The sequence below is a fragment of the Pteronotus mesoamericanus genome, unplaced genomic scaffold (assembly GCF_021234165.1).
Source record: "Pteronotus mesoamericanus isolate MK-2021 breed Mesoamerican mustached bat unplaced genomic scaffold, CSHL_Meso_final contig_74, whole genome shotgun sequence".
NCBI lineage: Eukaryota > Metazoa > Chordata > Mammalia > Chiroptera > Mormoopidae > Pteronotus > Pteronotus mesoamericanus.
Window position 1 is genome coordinate 6,529,543 of NW_026555247.1, and position 24,113 is coordinate 6,553,655.

The 24,113-nt window shown below is 46.5% G+C and overlaps 1 protein-coding gene across 3 annotated transcripts in view; it reads left to right on the forward strand.

Annotated features, from left to right (window-relative positions):
* CABLES1 (Cdk5 and Abl enzyme substrate 1) overlaps positions 1–24,113 on the forward strand; it is a 101,461-nt gene that overhangs the window by 37,841 nt on the left and 39,507 nt on the right. For all 3 annotated transcript variants that reach the window (XM_054583444.1, XM_054583445.1, XM_054583446.1), the window contains 2 exons: positions 5,929–6,000; positions 11,673–11,765. In XM_054583444.1, the coding sequence (XP_054439419.1) occupies positions 5,929–6,000; positions 11,673–11,765 (165 nt within the window). The remainder of the gene's footprint in view (positions 1–5,928; positions 6,001–11,672; positions 11,766–24,113) is intronic.

Below are 24,113 nucleotides of genomic sequence, written 5' to 3' on the forward strand. Positions count from 1 at the left end.
ATGAGGGGGTTCATTAGTTTATTCAGCCAGCCGTGCTTGAGCGCGTGCTGTTTGCGAAGCATGCTCCATCCCGAGGGCTCCACAGGGGAGGCAGACAGTGGCCCTCCCTGCGCAGCTCACTGTCCAGGGTGGTTCAGTTCTTTCTGGGGGAGGGAGAGGTCAGTGGGGGAGGGACACAGCAACAAAGCAAATAAATTACAAGTGTGTGGGTATCATGTGACTATGTTAATAAGTTATTCTTATGGTTGGTTTTTGTGGGGGGGGGGGGGGTTTCAGTCATAATTACTGGATGGATCCGAGGTCATCCTGACCTCAGATCACTCCTCACCTATGTAATTGAGGTGGCCTCACTTCCCTCGCACCTGTGAAGAGGTAACCGTGCCCCAGCGGCCTCTCTTACAGCCAGGAAGGGGGCCTCTTGCCGGAAGAGAACTAGAGCAACATAGGAAATTGCCTTTTTGTGAGGATGGCGACGGCAGCAATTGTTGGCTCAGATGGCCACGGGTCCCTTCTCACTCTCAGAATGTGTGTGTTGCTCCGATCTTCAGTGTTCCCTGGGGCTCCCATGTGCAGCCGGGTAGAAAGCATTGATCAGTTTAACGTCCTCACTTGATGCCAAGGCCAGAGGGCCATCTTCCTTGTTATATGCTCGTTCTGACTCTCGCAGTTGTCCCCTGCGGTGCCCACAGACTGACATTAGCCATTGGGCTAACCCGCTGCCCAGATAACCCCATAAGGGGATTAGCCATGAGCAGTTGGCACTGCCGGACCCACGGGTGACCCTGCCCTGGCCTCACTGGTCAGCAGGGGCAGCAGCAAGCCCAGCATCCAGCTTCGGTGAGGTCCTTCTGGCATTTGCCCCATGCCCTGCCTACTTTACCCCTCCCTCCAACGTGCTTTGAGTACCAGGCAAAGAAGAAATGTGCTTCTTCCAGAAGTGCTAATGCAGGTGTCCTAAGCACAGCTCCCACCTCGCCCCTCGCTGTCCTGGGGCCCCCAGAATGCTGTTAACTAGGACAGTGACAGGATGGCCGTCTTTCAGGATGGCCAGGCTGTGGGCCCTGTTTTCTCCCAGTCAGCTAGTGTGGATGGTCGGTCCCTGCTCCTGCCCTGAAAGTGGAGTCAGGGAGACTCTTGTGCCTAAAAGACACTTTAGAAATAGAGCTGGGGAGACTCTTGTGCCTAAAAGACACTTTAGAAATAGAGCTGGGGAGACTCTTGTGCCTAAAAGACACTTTAGAAATAGAGCTGGGGAGACTCTTGTGCCTGAAAGACACTTTAGAAATGGAGCTGGGGAGACTCTTGTGCCTAAAAGTCACTTTAGAAATAGAGCTGCGGAGACTCTTGTGCCTAAAAGACACTTTAGAAATAGAGCTGCGGAGACTCTTGTGCCTAAAAGACACTTTAGAAATACTGGACTTGGGTCCCACCTTACCTAGTCCTCTGCCACTACAGTCACATGCTTTTCTATGTGATTTTTCCCTCCTTCTCTCAGTGACTTGACTTAAGCTTTCAGTGTCAGTGGATTTATTATAACTACCACTGTGACCAGCCCTGGGTCCCAGGAGCACAGAGTGACTTGTACTCACAGATGAACCATTAGCCCTACTGATAAATGGATTAACTTGGTACAAGTATATATATCCAGATACACAGTCTTGTCATGGATTATTATTTCCTTGCTCAGACAGAGCTGAACATTTAAAAGGTAATACTCTGAAAAGGGTCTAGAGGCTTTTGAGAGGCCAGAACGTGAACCACATTGGCCTCAAAAGTGCTTGTGGCCAGTGTGGAAGGGCCCAAATTGTAATTGTCAGATAAGATGGGGAACCCGAGGACTCAGTCTAAGGACCAGACACAGACATTTCCATTTGATGATGTCAGCACATAATGCTGTTGTTTTGAGGTCTGTCGGTCTCTTACTGGATGTCTGCTTGGTTAATAAGGGGGCATATTCTGGTCCAAGGCTAAGTATTCTTATCAGTCATCAAAATATGCAGACCTTTGCTTGTTAACTGTGTCTGATAATAAGGAGTTTGCATGGCGATGGGCTTAGTTTATGAGGCAGATTGTGGGTTAAAAAGTGCCTGGGGAAGGTTGGCCACCTGCCCTTAGCCTTCCCTTCCATTGCGGGCTTTCAAAGAATAGAAGGCAAAGGGAGAGGTTGTTACATACCTTGGAAGGATCTAGCAAGGTGGCAGGGGGCAAAGATGAGCACAACTGTGTTACTACCACAGGGCATGTTCTTGTGGCAGCAAAGGAGTCCTTATTTTATGTAGGAAGGTCAGGTACTGCATCTCTGTATTCATGGTGCCATTTGACGGATTCTTTCTTTCCTTTTTTTTTTTTTTTTTTTTGAATTTTTTAAATTTATTTTTAGATAGAGAGGAAGGGATGGAGAAAGAGCAGAGAAACATCAATGCAAGAGAGAAGCATCAATAGGTTGCCTCTTGCGTGCACCCCCCAACCAGGGACTGACCCCACAACTCAGGCATGTGCCCTGACCAGAAATTGAACCTGCACCCTTTTGCTTTGCAGGAAGATACTCCAACCAACTGAGCCACAGAGGTTAGGGCTGTGACAGTTTCTTTTTAATGACCTGTAGTTTCTTCGCAAGCTCTGAATCTCTGTCTCAGAGAATATACTGTTTAGTTCCATTCATGAAGAAGGGAAGCACATCTGCCATATTTAAAGGAACAGGTCAACATTTGGGGTTTTTTTCCCTATAAGGAATCCAGATTGTAAGTGTCCATGTGCGCACGTGTGTGTGTGTGTGTGTGTGTGTGTGTGTGTGTGAGTGAGAGAGAGAGAGAGAGTGCTTATCAAAGGTACTAGCTTTCAAAAAGCAAATTCTTATAAATATATGGAAAGAGACATTCTAATTTTATCATTTTCTAAATAAGTAGCTCTCTTTTCCAGCATAGGAAGAGCTGGATGCAGCTTTTTAATTGGAGAATTGTCAGACGATACGCTTTTGTGAATGAACCTATTTTCCCTGGTCTGAATGTTGAATGAGAGCCTGTGAGGTCACAGGCTGCCCTGCAAGGGCCTCATGTGTTCACCATGAGATTTGCTTGGCTTTTCAGATGGAGTGCTCCCCACACTACTCCTGGGGTGGTTGGGGTAGGGAGGGCTGTCCCAAATGCTGGAGGGACTTGAAGGATTGTTAATGGAACTCCTTACTTGTCATCCCATGGATTCCCCTGGACTATGAGCTCCTTGAGGACAGGAGTCAAGGCTGGGTCAGCTTTGTGCTTCCACCAGGCCAGGTTTGCCATTGGTGTGGTTGAGCGGGTGGGAGCAGGATGTGTGAAGAGGATGCACCTGCTGGGCCTTTGCTGGGGCCTTGGGTTGCATCTTTACTGTCCAAGGACGTGACCACAGAGCTTCCTGGTGGACGTCTGTGAGAGTGACGGGGGCGTGGGGCAGGTCCTTGGAGTTCTGCAATGGCTTCAGTCACCTTGGTTTCAGAGTGAGCAAAACATCTACTTCTATTTGCATCTATTGAGCAAAATGTCTATTGTACTGGTCACTTCAAAATGCTATGCTATTCTATAAGTATTATTATATTTAAATATTCTATCTAAATATTTATTATATTTGAATATTCTCTCTAAGTATATAAATATTCTATCCTATCTACAATGCTATTTGAGGAAGGCTCAAAGTTTGACAATTAGTTGATATTTCCAGGATCTGAAACCTATACCTCTATTTCTGCCTGTGGTTAGAAGTTATCTCTAATGACAATCTAGGTGTGCATACTTAAATCAGTATTTCACTTTTGATTTAAAATACTCAGAACATTATCCAGAAGTAAACGGAGGAACTATCATTTTAATCACTACCTTCAGGCTATGGAGGAGACAGTAGTAATAAGGGAGAACAGTGCAGAGTGGCCAGTGCCTCAGCAGAGGTGACATGTGAGTTAGTTATGCTCTGGGGGTGTAGGCGTAGAAGGATCAATGCCCCACAAGGTATTTTGGGGTGACCCTGCTACTGAGTAGGACTAGGGGAGGGGCCAGAGCTAGGGCAGCCATAGGCATTTGAGGGGGAAGGGCAGGTCAGGGTACCGCCCCAGTGGAGGAAACTGGAGTATCAATAAAAAATACAGTAGATACATGACAGTAATTGCCATATGCCAAAGACTTTGTGTCTCTGTGTCTTAGTTACTATCATTTTCTCATTTTATAGATGAGGAAACGGAGGCTCAAGGATTAAGGAGTTTGCTAAGGCTCCCGCTCGGCCTCCCAGGGTTGAAGCCCAAGTCTGTCTGGTCAGCATGCGTGCTCCTTTGTGGACCTGCACTGTCCCTGGGATGAGGAGCGTGGCAGTGCCTGCCCAAGAGCTCTGACGGGTCGGGATGTGACTAACTGGGCGTCTGCCCTGTCCTGCGGGACTTCATACTGCCCAGACCTAGAACCTGGAGGGGCCACGCCTCAGCTGATGGACTAGAAGCTTCAAAGCCACAGCTGCTGGTTGCTGTCACAGGGGTCCTAAAGAGCCGAGTCCCAGAGTCACAGGGCTGCACAGAGAAGCCCTGCTTACTAATGTGTTGGCCAGTGTCTCCCCATAGCCATTGCCGCTGCTCTGGCTGACCACTGGAAGTCTGACGATATTCTAGAAATGGAAGTAGTTGAATGTGAATTAATTGCAGAGTTAAACTTCAGGTCTTGCAGCAGAAGGTCTGTATGTCCTAAAGACACTGAAGATAACGCTGGGGAACTGTTGGTTCTCACACATTGACGAATGAGGGTCTGAGAGAATTAGGCCGGTTCAGTGATACAGGAGGTTGTGTGATGAGTATTTTAGAAAGCATTGGAATATCAGCAGTTAGAAAAGGCTGTTAGAAAATTGAAGCCCTTGAAGAGTTTGTAGAAATGATCTTTCTGGTTGTCTTATTAAAAAGTAAAATATGAAGCAAAAGGTGTCAGGGTAGATGGTCAGAAAAGGTATACACAAAACAAAAAAAAATTTGTTTTATTTTTTGTTGCTCTTTAGAACAAATTAGAACAGTTATAATCGCATGTTCTTAATCTAAATTTTGCCAACCGTAATACAATATAGACTTATCCCTCTAGTTTTAGTCCCATTTTTTTTCAAGGTAAGGAGAGACCCAATCAGATTTTTACTGTTTACCCGCTTCAGTCAAATCACTTTCTATGAAATGATGGTCCATGTTCAGATGAATTCACTGTAAAGTTCAACCATCCCACCCTGATGCCCTTACCAGATAGTCTCAGTTAACGGGGACCTGTTCTTATCTCAGGCCGGCAAAAGAAACTAGATTGAGGAGGTTTTAGCTGGTGGTTTGCAATTCTTTAGCAGCCGGAAAGAGTAAATGTATTATCTAAACAGGCCCCAATATTTATTCCGAGTGGCCTCTGAGAAAGTCTCCCAAAGGAATAATGCCTTCCTTGTTTCTAACTGCTTTTGAAATCATGGTCATCCAGAGACCATAACTTTTCATTGCTTCCTAATGATTTTATTGCATCCTAATTGAGATTTTATTTAACATAGCTTTAAAATGTAATATTTATCAGCTAATCTGGTACAGGCCACTGATATTTGAATACTTAACAGTATTATCTAACGCTTGAGAGAAACTGCACAGAGTACCTCAGCTGCATATAATAAGAGGCACCTGGGTTTTTTGTTTTGTTTTGGTTTGGTTTTTTTGTCTTTTGGAGAAAATAGCAGTATATAAAGGGTCAGTCACTCTCCTAATCACCATAGGGAAGGCTAGATGGGCCTGGCATTCAGGGTGCAGGCTGGGAACACGGCAGCCTCTTAAAGACAGCTTTTGTCTGATCTTCTTATTCTTAATGGTCTTTATTCCTAGAACAGTTTCAGATTTTCAGAAATGCCCAATCTACTTCACAGTGCAGTTTTAACTCCTAGATTTTCCTCCCTCTCTTCTCTCTGCAGACGTCGCCTCATCTCTCAGAGATCGTCCTTGGAGACCCTGGAAGACATTGAAGAGAACGCCCCACTACGGAGGTAAATTTCTGGCGTTGCATTTGTATGTGTATAAATGGCTTGCTGTACAAGATCGCCACGAAAGTTTGCTTTTATTATTTTCTTGTAGTTCTTCATCTACAGAAGTAAATTTTTAAAATGACCTTCTGTCTCCCAGACTTATAATTTGGAAACTCTCACCCTAAGGACCACTAGAACCAGAAAACTGTTAAATTCTATTTACATATTGGAGAGCCAGTTAGCGTGTGGATTTGGGTGCTATTTTCCTTTCATTTTGAAAGCTGCTGCTTGAAGAGACCATCATGGCCCAGCTTTCCCAGGCGCGGCGACACAGTAGTCACAGTCCTGGGCTTCATTAGGAAGTGTCCACAATGTCACTGTGTACAGCCAGTTGCTGGGGAAACTCTATCAGGAGAGTTGTGAGTGCTCCCTGAGGGCTGAAAGCGTTCCATTTCTCCCTCAGGATTATAAAAGTGCTGGCGAGGCATCTTCTTTTGGGTGACAGCAATTGCTGAGCAGTGCCGGGCCTCCGACTGGCAGCTCTCCCTCCTCTAATCCTACATCTCTCTGCCGGCCCCATCTGCACCGCGGTCCAGCCAGGCCCTCCGTGGTGCAGGAGACAATACTCACACACTGCATCTTTTTAAATCCTCACAGCAGCCCGAGCCGGGTGGCCCGTGGCAGGTGGGGGGCCTCCTCCCTGCAGAGGGAGCTGAGGGAAGATGGGATGCTGGCTTTACGGGGCAGGCATGCAGGCGGCCAGCGGGGCGTGGAGGAGGGGTGAGGGCGGTCCTGCAGGAGGATGTGCTCCTTCAACTCATACCAGCTCCTCGGGAAACCATGTCTGTGCTCCTTGTGCTCTCGCCACTGGCCAGGATTTAGGAGTCCCAGGCTCCTTGCTTTGAGCCTGGGCCGGGGGGGGGCGGGGGGGGTGATGTGGAGGGAGGCATCTCACCCTGAGCCGGCTCCTTCTCTGACAAGAGCTTCACTCCCAGGTTCTAGGTCTTACGCACAGAGGGCCTGGATGAAGGATGGCGCATAGACAGGGTCTAGCCAAAAGTGTCAGGTGACCCTGAATCTCATCACTGACATTATTCCAAAGAGAAAGCCAGGGCCAGACAGTTTGATTTCCACTTTGGAAGTCTTTTTGAACACATTTGTTACCTCCAGGCCCATCCTAGGATGAATGGCGCACAGCTACGTGACAAACGTGGCCGGGGTGCAAGTGTGCTCCCATCTGCCACTATTTTAAATGTGGGAGAAGGGCTGTTTCCTTGAAGGAAGCCTACAAAAAGCTGCATTAACAGTCAAATGAGGGAGCTGGCTCTGGGCCACAGTAATCAGTAGGAGTGGAGGAGAAACGTTCTCAGGTGGCACCAAGTGGCTTTGGCATTTGAGCAGGTACCACAAGCGGAAAAATCAATGAATAGAGCTGAAAAGCCCCTGGTGTTCCTAAAGGCTTTGAGAAGCCACAGTCGTTAGAGCAGTGTGGTAGCTGTGAGCCAAGGAAACCGGGGGAAAAATGTTACTCCCGCTTCGGGGATTCTAGGTGGTTAAGGAAACGCCGAGGAGACGCTGGGCACCGAGCTCCTGGTCACACGCCCCATCACCCCTGTACCGCCCTCTCAGAGGCTGCCCAGGCTGATCCTCTGCTTCCGCTCCTCATGCCTCTGACAGCACAGGCAAGTAGAGGACAGCAGCTTCCCCCCCTCAGCTGTGACTTCTTCCAGCTCTTAACAGAATATGAGACTTCATTTCCAACAAACCGTGTATAAGTACAACATTTAAAAATAAGTCAGAAATCAAGGAAATTCAGACAGTTTAAAAAGTCTTATTTTCCCTAATGGACTTTTTTAAAAATTAAAAACAGTTTAAGAATCAGGGGACTTCAGTTCTTGGCCTGATTCTTCTACTAAGTGGTTGCATGACGTTGGAAATTTACTCAGCTTCTCTGGGGTCTCAGTTTTCCCATCTGTAAAATGGGAGGGGCAAACTGGCTGATCGCCGAGGTCCTTTCCAGCTTCCCAAGTCTGTGAAATTAATGTACCGTTACTGACATTGAAGTGTTTGGAGAACTGGGGTCCGAAGGCTATTAACCCAACTTGCTTTTAAACTCAGCACATTAAACAAATAGCTCCAAGGCATCTGTTAACAACCTTTTGCATAAGTAAGTGTATCCTGTAATCAGTGCTAACAAGAAAGAGCCAATCTTTCATTAAATTAGTTTGTAATTTAATTCTATCCTAATTTAATTTTGCATCACTTAAAATGTATGTTTTTAAATGGATATTTACACATTAATTCAGGCAGTTTCAAAATTAATTTGTTCTTTGCTTAAGCTGCCACAACCTGCATGCTCAGTCTTCCGGTTTCCTTGGCAATCGTTGCTAATGCCACAATTCTCTTCAAGCATTTCTTAGATTCCCTGGTGGTTTAGTTGAATGCTTAAAAAAAACGCAAGAAAAACAGCTCCCTGAATGAGGAGCCCATAGAATTGGATGCTGATATCAACATAAAGCACCTTTGTTAAGTTCTTCTTTTAAAAGTCTTGCTTTTCTTTTGTGCATCACAATTTGTTAGTAGTTTCCTGTGTCCATCCACAACTCCAAGAATTGAGCCTTTTCAGAGAGAGGGTTTATAGACTGAGCCATGTCCTCCTGCCCCATGGTTACCTAGCACCCTAGAAATGAGGACCTCGGACTCCTATTAGGTATCTAGAAAACCCTCAGCTCATCTGCAGCAAACATGGCAGCCATCACCACCTGCCCCAGTTTTCCAGCCTGTCTTGGTTGGTGGGTGCTGGCTGGTGCTTCGTTAAGTGATTGCTGCACCCCCTCCTTCCCCTGCTGGGGCTGACACCCACCTATGGCTCTTTTGCTGACTTCCAGTTCCTGCAGAAGCCTGGGAGATTTTGTTTCTCAAACGTGAAGGGCAGCAGCACCTCCTTCTGCAGGCACAGGAGGCAGGGAGCAGCTTGGGAGCATCCGTCCTGTGGTCTGGGATTGCTACCAGCTCCCCGCCACTGGGGTAAGGCTGGGAAAGTGCCCTCCCATCTGGCTCACAGTCTCGCTCTGGGCCCACTGCCCCAAACTGGCTGACCCAGGAACCCCTCCCTTTGGGGGGAAGTGGGATGAGGGTATGAGGACACTCCTGAACACTTGGCCCTGTGCAGAAACTAATGGAAACACACCTTTACCCTCTCAGAGGTTCTCCCCTTTTCAGTGACTACATGTTTCTGGAATCTGCTGCTGTGTATGAGAGAGACAGCTGGGGACCTTGGGTGACCTGCAGACCCGAGCATTCATTTCGGGAGGTAGAACTGAGTCAGTTTGGCGTTCTGGGCCTGCCCCAGAGAGCTGCCCCAAGAAGGCATAATAGTTACAAGACACCCTCTGCTAGGGGTGTCCAACCGTTTGGCATCTCTGGCCACACTGGAAGAAGAAGAGTTGTCTTGGGCTGCACATTAAATACACTGGGACCCGTAATCTCAATCTCTCTCTCTCTCTCTCTCTCTCTCTCTCTCTCTCTCACACACACACACACACACACACACACACACACACACACAATATCTCATACATCTCATACTGTTTTAAGTTAATTTATGATTCTGTGTTGGGCCACATTCGTAGCCATTCTGGGACGCATGTGGCCCACAGGCCGCAGATGGGACACCCCCTGGCCCTTTGAGCCCAGCAAGACTAAATCTGGGTTTAGACACCTGGAGTAGGGAGTGGGATTGGTGGGTGCTGTCCGCTATTCAAACCCTGCCTGAAGTCCACAGGAAACATCTACCAAATGCCCTCAGGCAGGGCTCTGCAAGTCTTTAAAGGAATCTATTTAAAACCAAGAATTCAAGAACCTTAGTAAGGACTGCAGTGTTAACTATTGAGGTGGCAGGCAGTAACAAAATATTCACCCTTTGTAGCTAATTGTTTGTTAATGATCCCAACACCTGAAATGGGTATATGAATATTTACATGTATGTACATATGCATGAATGTGCATATTTGTATTTGACCATGTCACATGACAGTTTATGAAGCTCTTGTATACATCATCACATTGAATCTTCACAAAAATGCCAGGGAAGGAATGTTACTAGTGGTAAGTCAGGTTACTAGTGATAAGTTTTGGGGCGGGGGCTGGGAGGACCCTGGTTTCTGCTGAAGCGTCTTGCAGGGCCACGCAGTCTGCACCCTGCTCTGCTGTAGTGGACATGACCAGAAGGGGGCTTTCCCTCCTCAACACCCAAGGCCACGGAACTCTGTTTTGCTGATGAAAGTCACAGAATATCTGATGTCATGTCTTCGCTCTGGCTGGCACTCATTCACTTAAATGTGATTGTTTTCAAGTTAAACTACATTTTAAGGTGCTGTTTCTTATGAGAAAAATAATTTCCAGTGCCCTCTGGGAAAAGGCTTCTAGAAAGATCGGCCCTTCCTAGAGGGAGGGTAAGGAGGTTTGGGGGTGATATACACCCTGAAATCTGGAGCAGGGGCATCAAGGGCACCCACCTGGAACTGGGCCCTTGGGAGATTTTAGAGACTGGAGTTGCTCTGTAGACCTGTGACCCTGTCCATTCCCTAGTCCTGTGCCCATCCTGCCCCACGCCCCGCGCCCCCCACCCTCACACCTCCTTGTTGGGTCACTTTGTCACTCTCGTACTTGAAGGTTCAAGTTCAGTGACTGAACTTGAGAACTGGCCCGCGCCCTGACCTCCCTGTGGCTTTGGGCAGCCGGGCACAGCTCTCTGTAACTTTGCCTCTGAAGCGTACGTTCTCAGGTCCCCACTCTTATGGCTCAACCAGCCCTTGGGTCCCATAGTCAGAAAGGCTTATAAGTAATAAAATTCAGTAGCAAAAACCAAAATAGAAAAGTCATAGCTCCCTTTTTCAAGAAAAGACTAAACTTCAGACTCTTGTTTGTTGGGTTTTTGGGGTTTTTTGTTTTTTGCTTTTTTTTCTTGTTGTTGTTGCAGCTATGTGACTGAGTTTGCCAGGTAACTTTGAAAACAATATACACAAATAAGATCTTTTCAGCCTGTGGTCTGTTCTGTCAGTCTTGCTGTGCAAGCACATGTTGTGTATTCCAGGAAAAAAAATTTGAATCCAAGTCATTTTGTTCAACAAATATTTATCTAAAATTTATCTTAAAAACAAAAAAGAAAAGAAAAGCCATGAGCTGAGTCTCTGATTCTCATTCAGAATAAAGCTGTGACTTCCAGGCACAGTGGAGAACCGAAGGTAGTTCAGGCCAGAGTTCTGCTACAAAAGAAAAATGATTCAGGGTTGTTTTTAAACTGAATTTTCCAGTGTTGTTTCCCTTCTAAATTCTTTTAAATTTATAGTTTTCTATTTCTATTACCTGTGTTGATACAGGAGAATTCTTTTTGAGATGACAAGAAAGAATAATGTCTTTGGAATCTGGGTAGGTTATGTTGTTATAACTGAGGACAATAGTTTTCATTAGCTGGCTTTTCAGATACCCATATAAATTATTATCAGTATTATCAAGGAAGTTGTCTGTCATTGGGGTTTTTTTAAAGCTTCCTTGCCTCCAGCCATATTGTCCTCATTATCCTTGGGGTGACTCAAACCATTTGTCTGGTCTTTCCTTCCTGTCTTTGTGTGGAGATGTCTCAGCTGTCCAGCAAGCAACTGACTGTATTTTTAAATGACTTTGTTTTTCAGATGTCGAACTCTCTCAGGTTCGCCCAGACCAAAGAACTTTAAGAAGATTCATTTTATCAAGAACATGCGGCAACACGATACAAGGAACGGCAGGTACTACGCTGGCAGAAGCTGCCCATCTCAGTTCTGGAAGGGGGCGGGTCCAGTGGGGAAGGAAGGCGGGGACCGTCTGAATGACCAGACCTCCACCAAGTGCAGCTCACACTCTTAACATGAACAGGGTCTCCTGTAACCTTCCCAAATAGACTATTTCCACCCCATTTCTGCCAGAAAAGGTCTCTAGAAAATAAGCTTCCTAAAACGGACCAGAGGCTTGGTGAGATTTTTAGATTAACCACAAACTGAATTTTTAATAGTATTCAAATAGATTTTTATAGAAGACTTTGAACAGAAAAACAATTGAGATGTTTTCTGTTTTGTTTTTTCCCTCTTTTTCTGTTTTGCTGGGTTTTGTTTTCTTTCTTCACCAGGGCTTTGCGCTTTGGTCAGTAGCAGTCCTGCCAGGCCTGTGCCTGGACTCGGTTTTTGAGCGAGCTTCGAAGGCTTTAGGAGAGTAGAATCATGACTTTGCCAGCAGATCCTTCCTGGGCGCTGATTCACATTCCAGGACTGCTCACATCTGGACTGTGTGTTTCTCCAGGAAAGTGCCGTTAAATGAAAATTATGGTTGAAATTTCTGTGACCTTGATATTAAAACTATCCTGGTGATAAATGCATCAGAATCACCATTGCGGGTGTGTCGTGATGGAATGGAAGTCCATGCACGGCAGCCCTGGAACAGAGGTCCCCTGCCTCTCAGTACCCCTCCTACCCCTTGGGGACAGCTTCTCTCTGTTAACCTGTAGCCTGGGTCATGGTTTTCCTTGAACGTTAGAATTAGAGACACCATCCCAGAGTGGAGGCCTGCTGCAAAGACCATTTTGTTTGACCTCTTGACTTACACAAGACCACTAATGCTCTAATCTATACCAAATGAAAACTGCCAAAAGGTTGTTAGACTCATAGAATGACTAAGGCCCAGCCTTACTGTCATTTGGTGTAAAACACATTTTACAGCATGAACAATAATGATTATAGTTCTTAAAACTTGTTTTCTTGAATTTTATACCTATTTTTTAAACCTTAGTTGAACAGAGAACATAATTTTATCGCTATTCAGTGATTTTAGAATAGCAAAATTGAGCTCTCATCAAATAATTTTTACATAGTCAGTATATATCCTTATTTTAAGTACAGAGCTTTTCATTAAAATGTACCCAACTGTCACTTGTTAAACAGAATACTCTGAGTCTCTCTCTCTCTGCCCCTTACTCTCACTGTTACAATCATTGTGCCTCATTCATTTAACCATTGCGTTTTTGTCTTTTGTGGCTCTTAATTACTGAATCCAAACCTACTTATGCCATGTTTAGTATAATTTTTCACCATTAATTTACATTTGTGGTTTTATCCATAATCTCTTTAACCATAAAATAAGCATAGAAAGCCTGTCATTGCTAAATAAAATCAATGACAAGTCCATAGGGGTGGGCTACATGAATAGTATTCCCCACCTCTGAATGCTGTCGAGGATACAGTCAAATAATTACTTGGCATGGTTTGGTAGTGAGAGGATGTAGCTAATAAAAGATTTGGACTAATGTGATTGTCAGTGTACATTACAAAGCCGCCTTCCTCAGCGAACCCTTGACCCAGGAATAATATAAGCAGTCCGCAAAGCACGCAGTTGCTGGCAGTTTTGCTGGGGAATTTTCTGAGGGAGCCAGGAGAGACCATTAGCTTATCTGAAGATCTGAGAACTGGAATTGAGGACAGGAAGGCGAGCTCTTGCCCATTATGGGAACCACAGGCTGGAGGCTGTGGTGATGGGCAGTCGTAACCGCCCAGGTGAGAACTGCCTTTCTCATGCCAAAGGAGGATGAAAGGACGGGAGGTGCTCTCCTACTGCCTCTGGTTTATGAGCAAGGATGGATTGTTCTTAGATGAAAGAAAGAGCCAGGAAGAAAATCCAATTTCTGAGGTGACAGAAGGAAATTGTGGTGGAGCCGATGAATGGGAGGATGTGACCCAGCCTTTCGATAAAGGAAAGGAGAATTGCCCCCATGACAGCAGGCGCAAGATTGCCCCATGGAGGGCGACTGGGGACATGTGGACAAGCTCTGCACCAGCAGGGGTGGGTAGGGGTGTCTTGGTGGAGCTTTCAGAAGTCCCTACAGGTGCGATGGCTGGGGAGGGGTCTCTGATGCGCCACCTCTGGTGCCCGGAGGCATATACACGGCAGCACACTAGAGGGACACTCTTGCAGCAAGTGTCAGAGTCACTAGGCTCAGGTGTGCCTGCTGGGGAGGAACAAGGCTTTACAGAGAAGACCGGAGGTGTTGGTCAAAGATCTTGAAGGTCTGGACTGAAAGTAGAATGGCCTGAGTACTGATATGATTGCCTCTTCTTGCACCCGGGGAAGAGAGACCGAAAAGGAGCCTGCTCCAGCCCCAGCTTCTGCCCCCTCAAACACTCCTGAGTCTCCTTGTGACCTCTGAGCAGCACAGACCGGCCTCTCAGGCTGCAGACCGCACCCGTACCCACTTGCTGTTCTGCCTCTGAAGACCCTGGTGATGAGGCTCCTCTGTTCCCCAACCTGCTCACTGTGTGACAGAGGCACCAACTTGGAGGAGGATGTGGGCTCCCGTCTCAGCAAGGACCAGAGGGCGGCTGACAGGATGAGAAGGAAGCGTCTGTCTTGAGATTCAATGCCTCACTTGCCCGTGAGTGTTAAGCAATTTAAGATACAAAGGGAAAAAGTTGATGAAAACTGAGAACCAAACATGAGAAAAGACAATCCTCTTGTTACTGGACAAACAAGACAAAAAACCTAAGTCAGCCTCATGATCAGTAGGGTCAGGGTAGCTGCTCAGAAATAACCCTTGGGGCCTCAGCCATCCCCACGTTCACCCAGCCTCTCTGCAACAGGAGACAAATCCCAGCTGGTGTGGGAAGTGGAAGTGAGCCCCTTCAGTGGAAGGCATGGTGCTGGTGGAGGATGGAGTCTGCTTCAAGGAAAAACCATCTTCATCTGCTTAGAATCAGTGAATTCTGCGAGGCTGGACTGGGGACCTGCTGGAAGGCGTCATGTGCGGCTCTCATGCGAGAACCACGCTGAGGTGGTCTGGGGCCATGCCGCAGAGCTGTGGGCCAGTGGTAGCCGAGGGTGGAATGTGGACACCAGTGGCAGGCCCAGCGGTGAGAGCCTCAGGCTCACTGTTAGAGCCAGACGGGAGATGAGTTCTGTGCGGGCGCCGCGGGTGCTGCGTCTCCTGGCGGGAAGGGGAAGCAGCGACGGGAGCTACCGCACTCCCGTTCTTTTTCTGCCTGAACACGAAGACAGGTTGGCAGTCATGTTGGGCTTGATAGTTGGAAAACAAAGCAATGCTTGGCTGGGCTTGAGGAAGACATCTTAGAAAGTTCAGACTAACAAGTGGATTCTTGTGGCAGTGACCATATTGTCAAAAGGAATTACAAAATTATGAATATCATGCAGGGGTGTCCAACGTGCGGCCCGCAGGCCACGTGCAGCCCAGGACAGCTATGAATGCGGCCCAACACAAAATCATAAATTTACTTAAAAGATTATGATTTTTTTTGTGTGTTGCAATATATTTAATGTGTGACCCAAGACAACTCTTCTTCTGGAGTGGCCTAGAGACGCGCAAAGGTTGACCACCGTAATGGGGGTGTTTAATGAGTGCATACAGGGTGCCAGCGCTCAGGACCTGATAGGCTTTGTTTCATTAACTCAAGTCAGTGTTGGAGTAAATGAGCAGAAAGACCTTTGAAGTGAGTTTCAGTGTTCAGGACTCTATTTTGAAAAATGGAAAGAATTTAAAACTATACATATCCTTGAAACAATCTTACGAGGAAGCTGTTACGAGTGCTGTGTTAGGTGTAATAACGGCCCCATCCCACCCTGCCAAACATGTCCATGTCATATCTCCAGGATCTGTGAATATGTTAGGGTGCATGACAATGGGGAATTAATGTGACAGATAGAGTTGGGACCACTGATCAGCTGCCCTTAAAGTAGCAGGATTATCCTGGATTATCTGGGTGGGCTCCCTGTAATCACAAGGGTCCTTAAAAGTGGGAGAGGGAGACAGAAGAGTTAGAGCTGGGGTGATGCAGTGTGAGAAAGACTCAACTGTCCACTGCTGGCTTTGAGGATGGAGAAAGGGGCCATGAGCCAAGCAATGCAGCAACCCCTAGAAGCCGGGAAAGGCAAGAAAATGATTCTCTTCTAGTGCCTGTAGTGGGGACCAGCTCTACTACTACCTTGACTTCAGCCCTGTGAGACCCATTTTGGAGTTCTGACCTCCAGAATTGTAAGATAATAAATTTGTGTTACTCTAAGTCACTAACTTGGCGGTAATTTGTTACTGCAGCCATAGGAAACTAATACACTCCTCATCCCAATTTACAAAGGTGGAAACTGGAACACTGAGCTGGAAAGTGGGGCGTGGAATATAGATCTAGGCATCAGATTCCAAAGCTCCTCATAATTGAAAGGATGGGTGGAAGATTAAAACTCATACACTGGAAGACAGCATGTTATAATGGATTTTGAGAAAACTGTTGAATTCTGATTTTCTTTGAATTCTGACTTTTAAAAATCATTAGCTAAAGGCCAAGGACTGATAAGAGAATGGAAAATGTGTAAGAATACTGTGAGGAAGATTCAAGTTTAGAATGAACTAAAGATTGATAGAAAGGAAAGAAAATTGGAATCTTTGTACTTTGCTAATGGGAATGTGAAAGGGTGCACGGATTGTGGGAAATAGTTCCTGCAGTTCCACAGAAAGTTAAACATAAAATTACCACTTGACCCAGCAATTCCACTGCCAGGAATATACCTAAAATAATTGAAGAGGAATTCAAACAGATCCTTGTAGCCAACGTTCATAGTAGCATCATTCACAGTAGCAGAAGGTGGAAACAACCCTTGTCCATGAGCAAATGCATAAACAAAATGTGGTATACCTGCAAAGGAATATTATGCAGCCATAAAAAGTGAAGGAGTGCCGATACATACTGCAATGTGTATGAACCTTGAAAACATTATGCTGACTGAAATAAGCCAGACACAAAAGGTCACATATTGCATGATTCCATGTACACAGAATACCCAGAATAAGTAAGTCCACAGAGTAGATGAGAGGTTACCAGAGTCTGGGTATAAAGGGAGCCATTGCTTAATGGCTGTAGAATTTTTGCTTGGTGCATTAGAAAAGTTTTGAAAATAGAGAGTGGTGATTGTTGTTCAAAATTGTACACGTACTTAATAAGACTGAATTGTACACTTATATATCGTTAAATAGCATATTTTATGTTGTATATACTTTATCACAATAAAATAAATAAAAACCCCAGTGATAGCCATGGGGATTTTAAACCCATATTCAGAAGTAGGGAAGGGATGATGAATTTCTATGGGTGATGGTATAAGGACAGAGTAAATGTCAATTTTTGGCCGAGTTTTAGATTCTTAAACAAGTAGAACTATGGTATGTAGACTTTAAACAAAGTAATGTGCTAGGCATACATTAGGTGCCCCATAAGTGTTTGTGGAGTAAAAGCATGAAGAAGCCTTTTAAGTGAGTTTCAGTCTTCAGGAATGGATCCCAAGGAATGGGAAGAATTTAGAAATACAAATGATCATTAAAAATCCATGGAGAATAAAACTTCTAAGTTGAATGCTAGACAAATATTACCTTTGAAAAAAGTCTAAAAGAGACCAAAGTAGCAGCAGAGGGTAGGTTCTAATAATTCTAGGCGAGCAAACCCGGAGCCAATTGTTGGCAGAGTTCTGGAATGGATTCCTAAACAGATGGTTTGGGTGCTTTTAGAAAAGAGCGCAGGTTGCTAACAATCAATATGACGTCCTTGAGAAAGAGTTACATTAACTTCATCTCCCTATTGATGAATAACCAGGTTAGTAAACCGGGGGACCCCCGTGGACGTGCCATTTGATTTCAGCAGCATGTTAGACTACTCCCCGTCACAGCAAATCCCCGGGGGCAGAATGGTAAACAGTGGGCTGGGTGGGGATCAGGCGGGAGGACCTGCAGGCAGCTGAAATTTGTTAGCCAGTGGTCTGAAGCCTGAAGGGGAGCTTAAGAAAAATAGCACATGGTTTCACCTTGAGCATTATCTCTTCTTTGGAGTGAAGGCCAGTAAGCCTTGCTGCGTGCCTCGTGGAAGACGCAATGCAGGGAGAGAAGAGAGCCAACACTCAGTCACTTCAACAGCTGGAAACACCAGGCCCAGAGCACCGAGACTAAATTTAGCAGGGATAAATGATTTACACTTCAGGATAGAGAGTTTTTACAAGTTCATGTGAAAAAATATCTTGGAATTTAAATCAACCGTGTGTTCTATAGAGGCTAACAATTAGTGTAACTGCAGACTGAGCGGACTTAGCCTGTCCTATTACAGACATGTTACCGCTTTTGCACCCAGACAGGGTCAGTTCCATCCGTCGTGTTTTGATCAGCGTGTCATGTTTTAAGACACTGGATTTGTATTGGGATAGCCCTGTTGCAGCGGACTCAGGTTTTCTGAGCACCTCCCCTGTGGAAGACAGTACGGAAGACACATAACAAATGGGAATAGCCAGACCTTCTCTAATATCATTGAACCACCTGTGTATAAACAGCTGTTTTTCTGGAAGGAGACATGCGTGCAAATAGAAGGTGCCTAATAAGGCAGTTCCTGAACTATGCTGAGTGCAGTGATACCTGGGTTTAGTCCATTCAGCACCTCGGTACTGACACCTGCTGTGCTGGGACTGTTTTAAGTGAGGGGATGTATGTGTGAATGAAGCAAACACAGGTCCTGCTGCAAGGAGTCACAGGCTACTTGGGAAGGCAGATGATAAACAAGTAAATATACCCTGTCAGACACGGGATAGGTCTGTTATGGAGGAAAACAAGCGGCTGAGGGGTTGGAGGCAGGGCTCGGGATGGGCCAAGTCTTCCTTTGAGCAGAGGTCTGAGGGAGGCGAGGAACTAACCCTGTGCAAGGAATTGCATTCAGATTGAATGGAACAGCAGTTGTGTAGCCTCTGAGGCCAGAGAGTATGGGGTGTGCCTAAGGAACTATTGAAAAGCCAGTGTGAATGGAGCAGGGAGAGAGGAAAGGGAGGAGGAAGACATGAGTCCTGGAAAGTCATGGGAGGGTGGATTGTGAAGGCATCTGCTTTTATTGTGAGTCAGGTGCCAGCCGTGAGGGTGCTGAGCAGAGGACTGTGATCTGGCTTCGCCCATGCAGATAGACACTGCTGAAAACTTGCAGACTACACGTGCTTGTTGCTTCTTTTCAACCAGTGTGACACGCAGGAAACTAAACAAGTCACGGAGGGAAGATCTAGGGTTTGGACGGTCTTCCCTTAGCGGTTCTGTTTCAATTCTCTGCTTGGTGAGAGAGCCTGGGAGCCTGAGGGAGACCAGACCTTGGTCCCCACCGGTGGTGTGCAGCACTCTGAGAAGGAAACCGTGAAAACATTGTGGACCTTGAAAACATGCCGACTGAAATAAGCCAGACACAAAGTGGCGGTCCGCTCAGGGCCAGGGCCACACTGCGGGCACCAGCTGTCAGTGCCTTTCTGGAAGAGCAGGCAGGAGAGGGCTCAAGGGAGACCTCCTCACTTCTGTGACAGCACGCTCAGCTTGCTTCCTCCCTGATTGGGTCCTCCCAAACTCTCATGTTGAACCCCAACCCCGAACACCTCAGAGTCTGACCTTACTTGGAAATAAAGTCATAGCAGGTGTAATCAGTGAAGATGAGATTGTCCTGGAGCAAGGCTGGCCCTGTATGATGGTGTCCTTATAAAAGGGGGAAATATGGACACCGCCCCCATACACGCAGAATGCCAGGTGGCCATGTGAAGGTTGGCCTCACATTGTCACAAGCCGAGGAGCTACTGGAAGCTGAGGGAGAGGCCTGGAATAGATCCTGCCCTCTAGCCTCTGTCAGAGAGCCCTGTCAACATCTTGCAATTCTGGCCTCCGGAACTGTGAGACAGTCCATTTCTATACGTAAGCCATTGAGCGTGTGGCGCTTCACTATGGCAGCCCCAGCAAACTCCCACACTCCCTTATCCTCTCTCACCACAGCTGTGAGCTTCGCTATCCTAGTCCCGCCCCTCTTCTCCCTTCACTCCCTATCACTGGCGAAGCTCATCTACAGCATGGCGCCGTCACTGTCACCGCCTTTACCAGTCCCAGGCCTCCTGAGCCCCAGGACCGACTCCCTCCCAGGCTCGGGTGGCCTCTCAGGAGCTGGCCTGCTAGCGTCACCAGCATCTACGCTCCTCCCCCCGACGCCACCTCCAGCTCTGCTGAGTGATTTATAGTAATTGCTTAGTTAAGGGGAGAGGTTAGTAAACACTGGGAAAAAATACCCACAAAAATTACATACATAGTTTAAATATTGTACTTTAAGGCATATTGTTGATCATTCAACAGGAGGGGGGTTTTTTGTTTCTTTATTCTAGGTTTTATTTATTTTTTTAGGCAGAAGGGAAAGGAGGGAGAGAGAAACATCGATGTGTGAGAGATACATTGATTGGTTGCCTCTCGCACGACCCCCACTGGGGACCTGGCCTGCAACCCAAGCATGTGCCCTGACTGAGAATTGAACCTTTCGGTTTGCAGGCCAGCGCTCAATCCACTGAGCCACACCAACCAGGGCAATAGTTGGTTGTTTTTTTTCATTTGTTCATTTGTTTTTTGATACCATGCCTTTTCTTTGCATATAGGCCCACAGACTGGGGTCTGTCTTGTGGTATCAACCTCACATATCAGTATACCACCCCCCCAACTGCTGCCATGACCAGACTGGACTTTTACAAAATGACTGAGGAATCTAACTGCAAAATTCTTTTGGGTTTTTACAATTTTTTTTTTATCTTTTATAGATGTCTTGCCTATACCTCAAATACAAATTTGGGGAGGGGGCGGCTTGCCTTGTCTGAATATTTTTTAAAGCATCAGCATTTTTTTCATAGAAATAACATTTCTCCCCTTTTCCCCACATTTCATTAGTTTGTACAGTCTTTCATGAACAAGGACAAGTATAAATAACAAGCACAACTGGTGTAAACAGTTTAGGGTCATATATAACTACCTTTTAGTAAGTGCAAAGCTCACAGTGAGTATTCTAGAGAACAGCCTCCCTGCCTGGGCTGCAGTGTGCTATGGGTGTTGGCCAAACTGATTTACAGAGATTCTTGTGGGTCAGGAGGAGAGTTTTATTGCATGCTCAAGTTCTTGAATAGGCCTTCTGCTCTTTTATCCTCCCTGCCTTGACTCATACCAGTTCTTCTGCCAGTATACCTTCTCCTTGTAGCCTGATGCCATGCACCACTCCTACCTCAGCTTAGCGGTCACTTCCTCCAGGAAGCCCACCGCGCCTCCCTCAGATCAGGTTAGCTGTCCCTCCGATGTGCTCTATAGTGCCCTCTACTGCTCCAGACCAATCATACCCCTGCGTAAATATCTCCCACCCAACCATAAGCTTTGTAAGGATGGAGCCCTTGTATGTGCAGTTCAATATCTGATTCCCAGCACTAACACAATGTCTGACATAGAGTAAGTGCTTAGAAAATATCTGTGGGAGGGAAGAAGAGAGGAATATCATATAACTTGTTTCTCAGAAATCTCCCACCACTCCCTGCGTTGTAGGATAAGGTACCCTCTAGTCAGCAGGGAAGGCCTGTACTGTCCTAGCAGTAATATCAGCAGTCATGGAAGTGGCTGTGGAGATGGTGGTGATACGCGTAATCATGAGAAGAAGATTAACACCTCCCCCTGATGATACCACCATCTTGTATCTGTGGGCTACTTGGCATAGATCTACAGAAGCACTTTCCTACCTGATTTGAGCCAGCTCTATGGCCTCAGTCCCCCTCACTCTGATGCCCCGTGCGGCCTCACTCATCACTGTCGGTCATGTTTCCCTTCATCCTCGGCTCTCCGTTCCCCACTCCCACCTGTTGGAACCTCACTCCTCCTTGATGACCTGACCCAGATCCCAAGCGCCTGTCCCAGGCCCCAGACCCACCGCCTGCTCAGGCTTCTATGTCTCTCTACCCCACAGGCTCCCTCCCTCCTCCCAGTTCCCTAAATGGGAATATGATTGTCTTGGTGCACTGACAATGCCGCATGAGTGCACAGAGCACCTGCTGAGCAGGCGATGTATGAAACTGAGCAATGCTGGGAAGAAACCCATGCCGGCGGTGTTTGTTTTCTAGAGTTCCCCTGCAAAGTACCACAAACTGTGTGGCTTAAAAGAACAAAGTGTGCCCTCTCATAGTTCTGGAGCCCAGAAGTCAGAAATCAAAGTGTCTGCAGGGTCCCACAGCCTCTGAAACTCTAAAGAAGGATCATTTCTGGCCTCTTCCAACATCCGGTGGCTGCTGACAATGTGTGGCATCCTTACCTTTGTCCACGTCACTCCAGCCTCTCCCTCCGTCATCACATGGCCTTCTTCCCTCTGTGTGTGTCAGGGTTTCTCCAAATCTCTCTCCTTGATATATCCAGTCATTGGGTGTAAGGCCCACTCCTATCCAGTGTGACCTCATCCTAACTTGATTAAATCTACAAAGACCATATTTCCCCGTAAGGCCATATTGATATGCTCTGCGGTTATGACTCCAACATGTCTCTTTGGAGGACACAGTTCAACCCCCGACACCAGCATTTTTAAGTGTGTTCTTTCCTGCTTCCTGGGCAGTAGGGAATGAATTACAGAATTAGAGAGTGCATTTCTACCTGTATGTCCAGTACCTAATGTGGACCCCCGGCCCCTGGACACCCCTGGGTTGTATTCATGCATCAGTGTACTTAGCTACCATTGTTGTGAATGTGATTTTCTTTGCTCTAACTTGTGAAGTTGGTTGCTTGTTTTCATGTCCTTAAGAGAATATTCCTGGTCTAATGGAATATTCCACCTGGAAGAGCTCAAACCTTCTCACAGCTAAGAGAGACTCCTCAGGGTTCTGGAAATAGAACAAGAAGCCAGTTTTTGGCATTAGAGGGAGTCCTTAAGAGTCCTGGATGACGTTGGACGCTGTCTGCTCAGATATTGTCAGCACCGGACTGAAGGGTTGAAAACATTCAGTGAAAATGGTCCATGTTGCTCTGTCAACTGTGGGGACCCCCATGCATTTCCTGGCTATCCCGAGCACTCCAGCATCTTGTCAGCAGAACACATGCTTTGTGGCCTGAAGCTGCAAGTTCCTTCATACCAGAAACACTTTCCTAAGCACGGAAATGAGGCTAGGCTAGATGAAGAAGAAAGTTAGCCGATATTCCAGCTGCAGAACACGCTCAGTGCTTCCTGAATGGGTTTGGAAAGCATTGTGGATCCAGAGGGAGCCCTGCCCATGTGGGCTGCAGTACTGCGGACCCTTTTCTTTTACTTCTTTTTTTTTCCCACTGACAGATTCTTGTGTATGGAAATGTGATCTTTATTTCCTTAAAGACCTGTCTCTCTGGAGTCAATTCTTCTTTTGAAGTCATAATCTTTTGCGTAATGCTTTCTGGTCATCTTGACTCCAAGGAATCCCTTATGTGTCACAGATGCGGAGAATTTTGCGGGCTTTTCGCATACCATTTAGGCATAAAAGAAGATCGCGGCAGTGGCTGGAAGTGAAGACACGGAGGTGGTCAATTTCAAAGCCCATTGGAAATGGCGATTGGCTGTCTTACATCATCTTCACTAGCACCTGATCTACTTCTTTCACAAATACACAAGCTCTCAGAGGAGGCCAACGAATCTGATTTTCTTGTGTGTGTCCCATGTGATGGACATTACCTGATGCTTATAAATAGCAAAGCTGCAAAATCACACAAACCCCTCCAGGTTCTGGACACCGTGGTTGGTATTTAGACCCACGCTTCTCAGAGTTGCCGGTGGAGGCAACAGAAGACTCGAGCTTGCCACATGTTGATATTTGCCTTCTCTGGCTAAGGCCTGACATCCCTCCCAGATTCTAGAACTACTTCAGGAAAAATGCAGGATGTGTTCTCGGCAGCTCCGTTAGCTATTTCCAGCCCCCCTGTAGCATGAACTGCTGCAAACCCATTGCGGGGCTACTAGGCACGTGTCTGCTCTGAATTTCTCTTCTGGTCCCTGCAGAAAGTGAGAGGCTATGGGATGGCAGGGCCTGAGAATGGAAGGAAAGTACCCAAAGATGTGGTGCTCCTTACTGACTCTTCCCCTGTCCAGCTGCTTGAGCATGGCCTACCAGAGAAGTACCAACCCCACTAGAATTGTTGGGAAGCATTCCATATTCAGGGATGCTAACTTGACCTGTTGCATTAAAATAACATGTTTCTCTGAATGAGACTCATGTTGTCAACCCTTCCTAGACCTAAATGGTGAGGACCA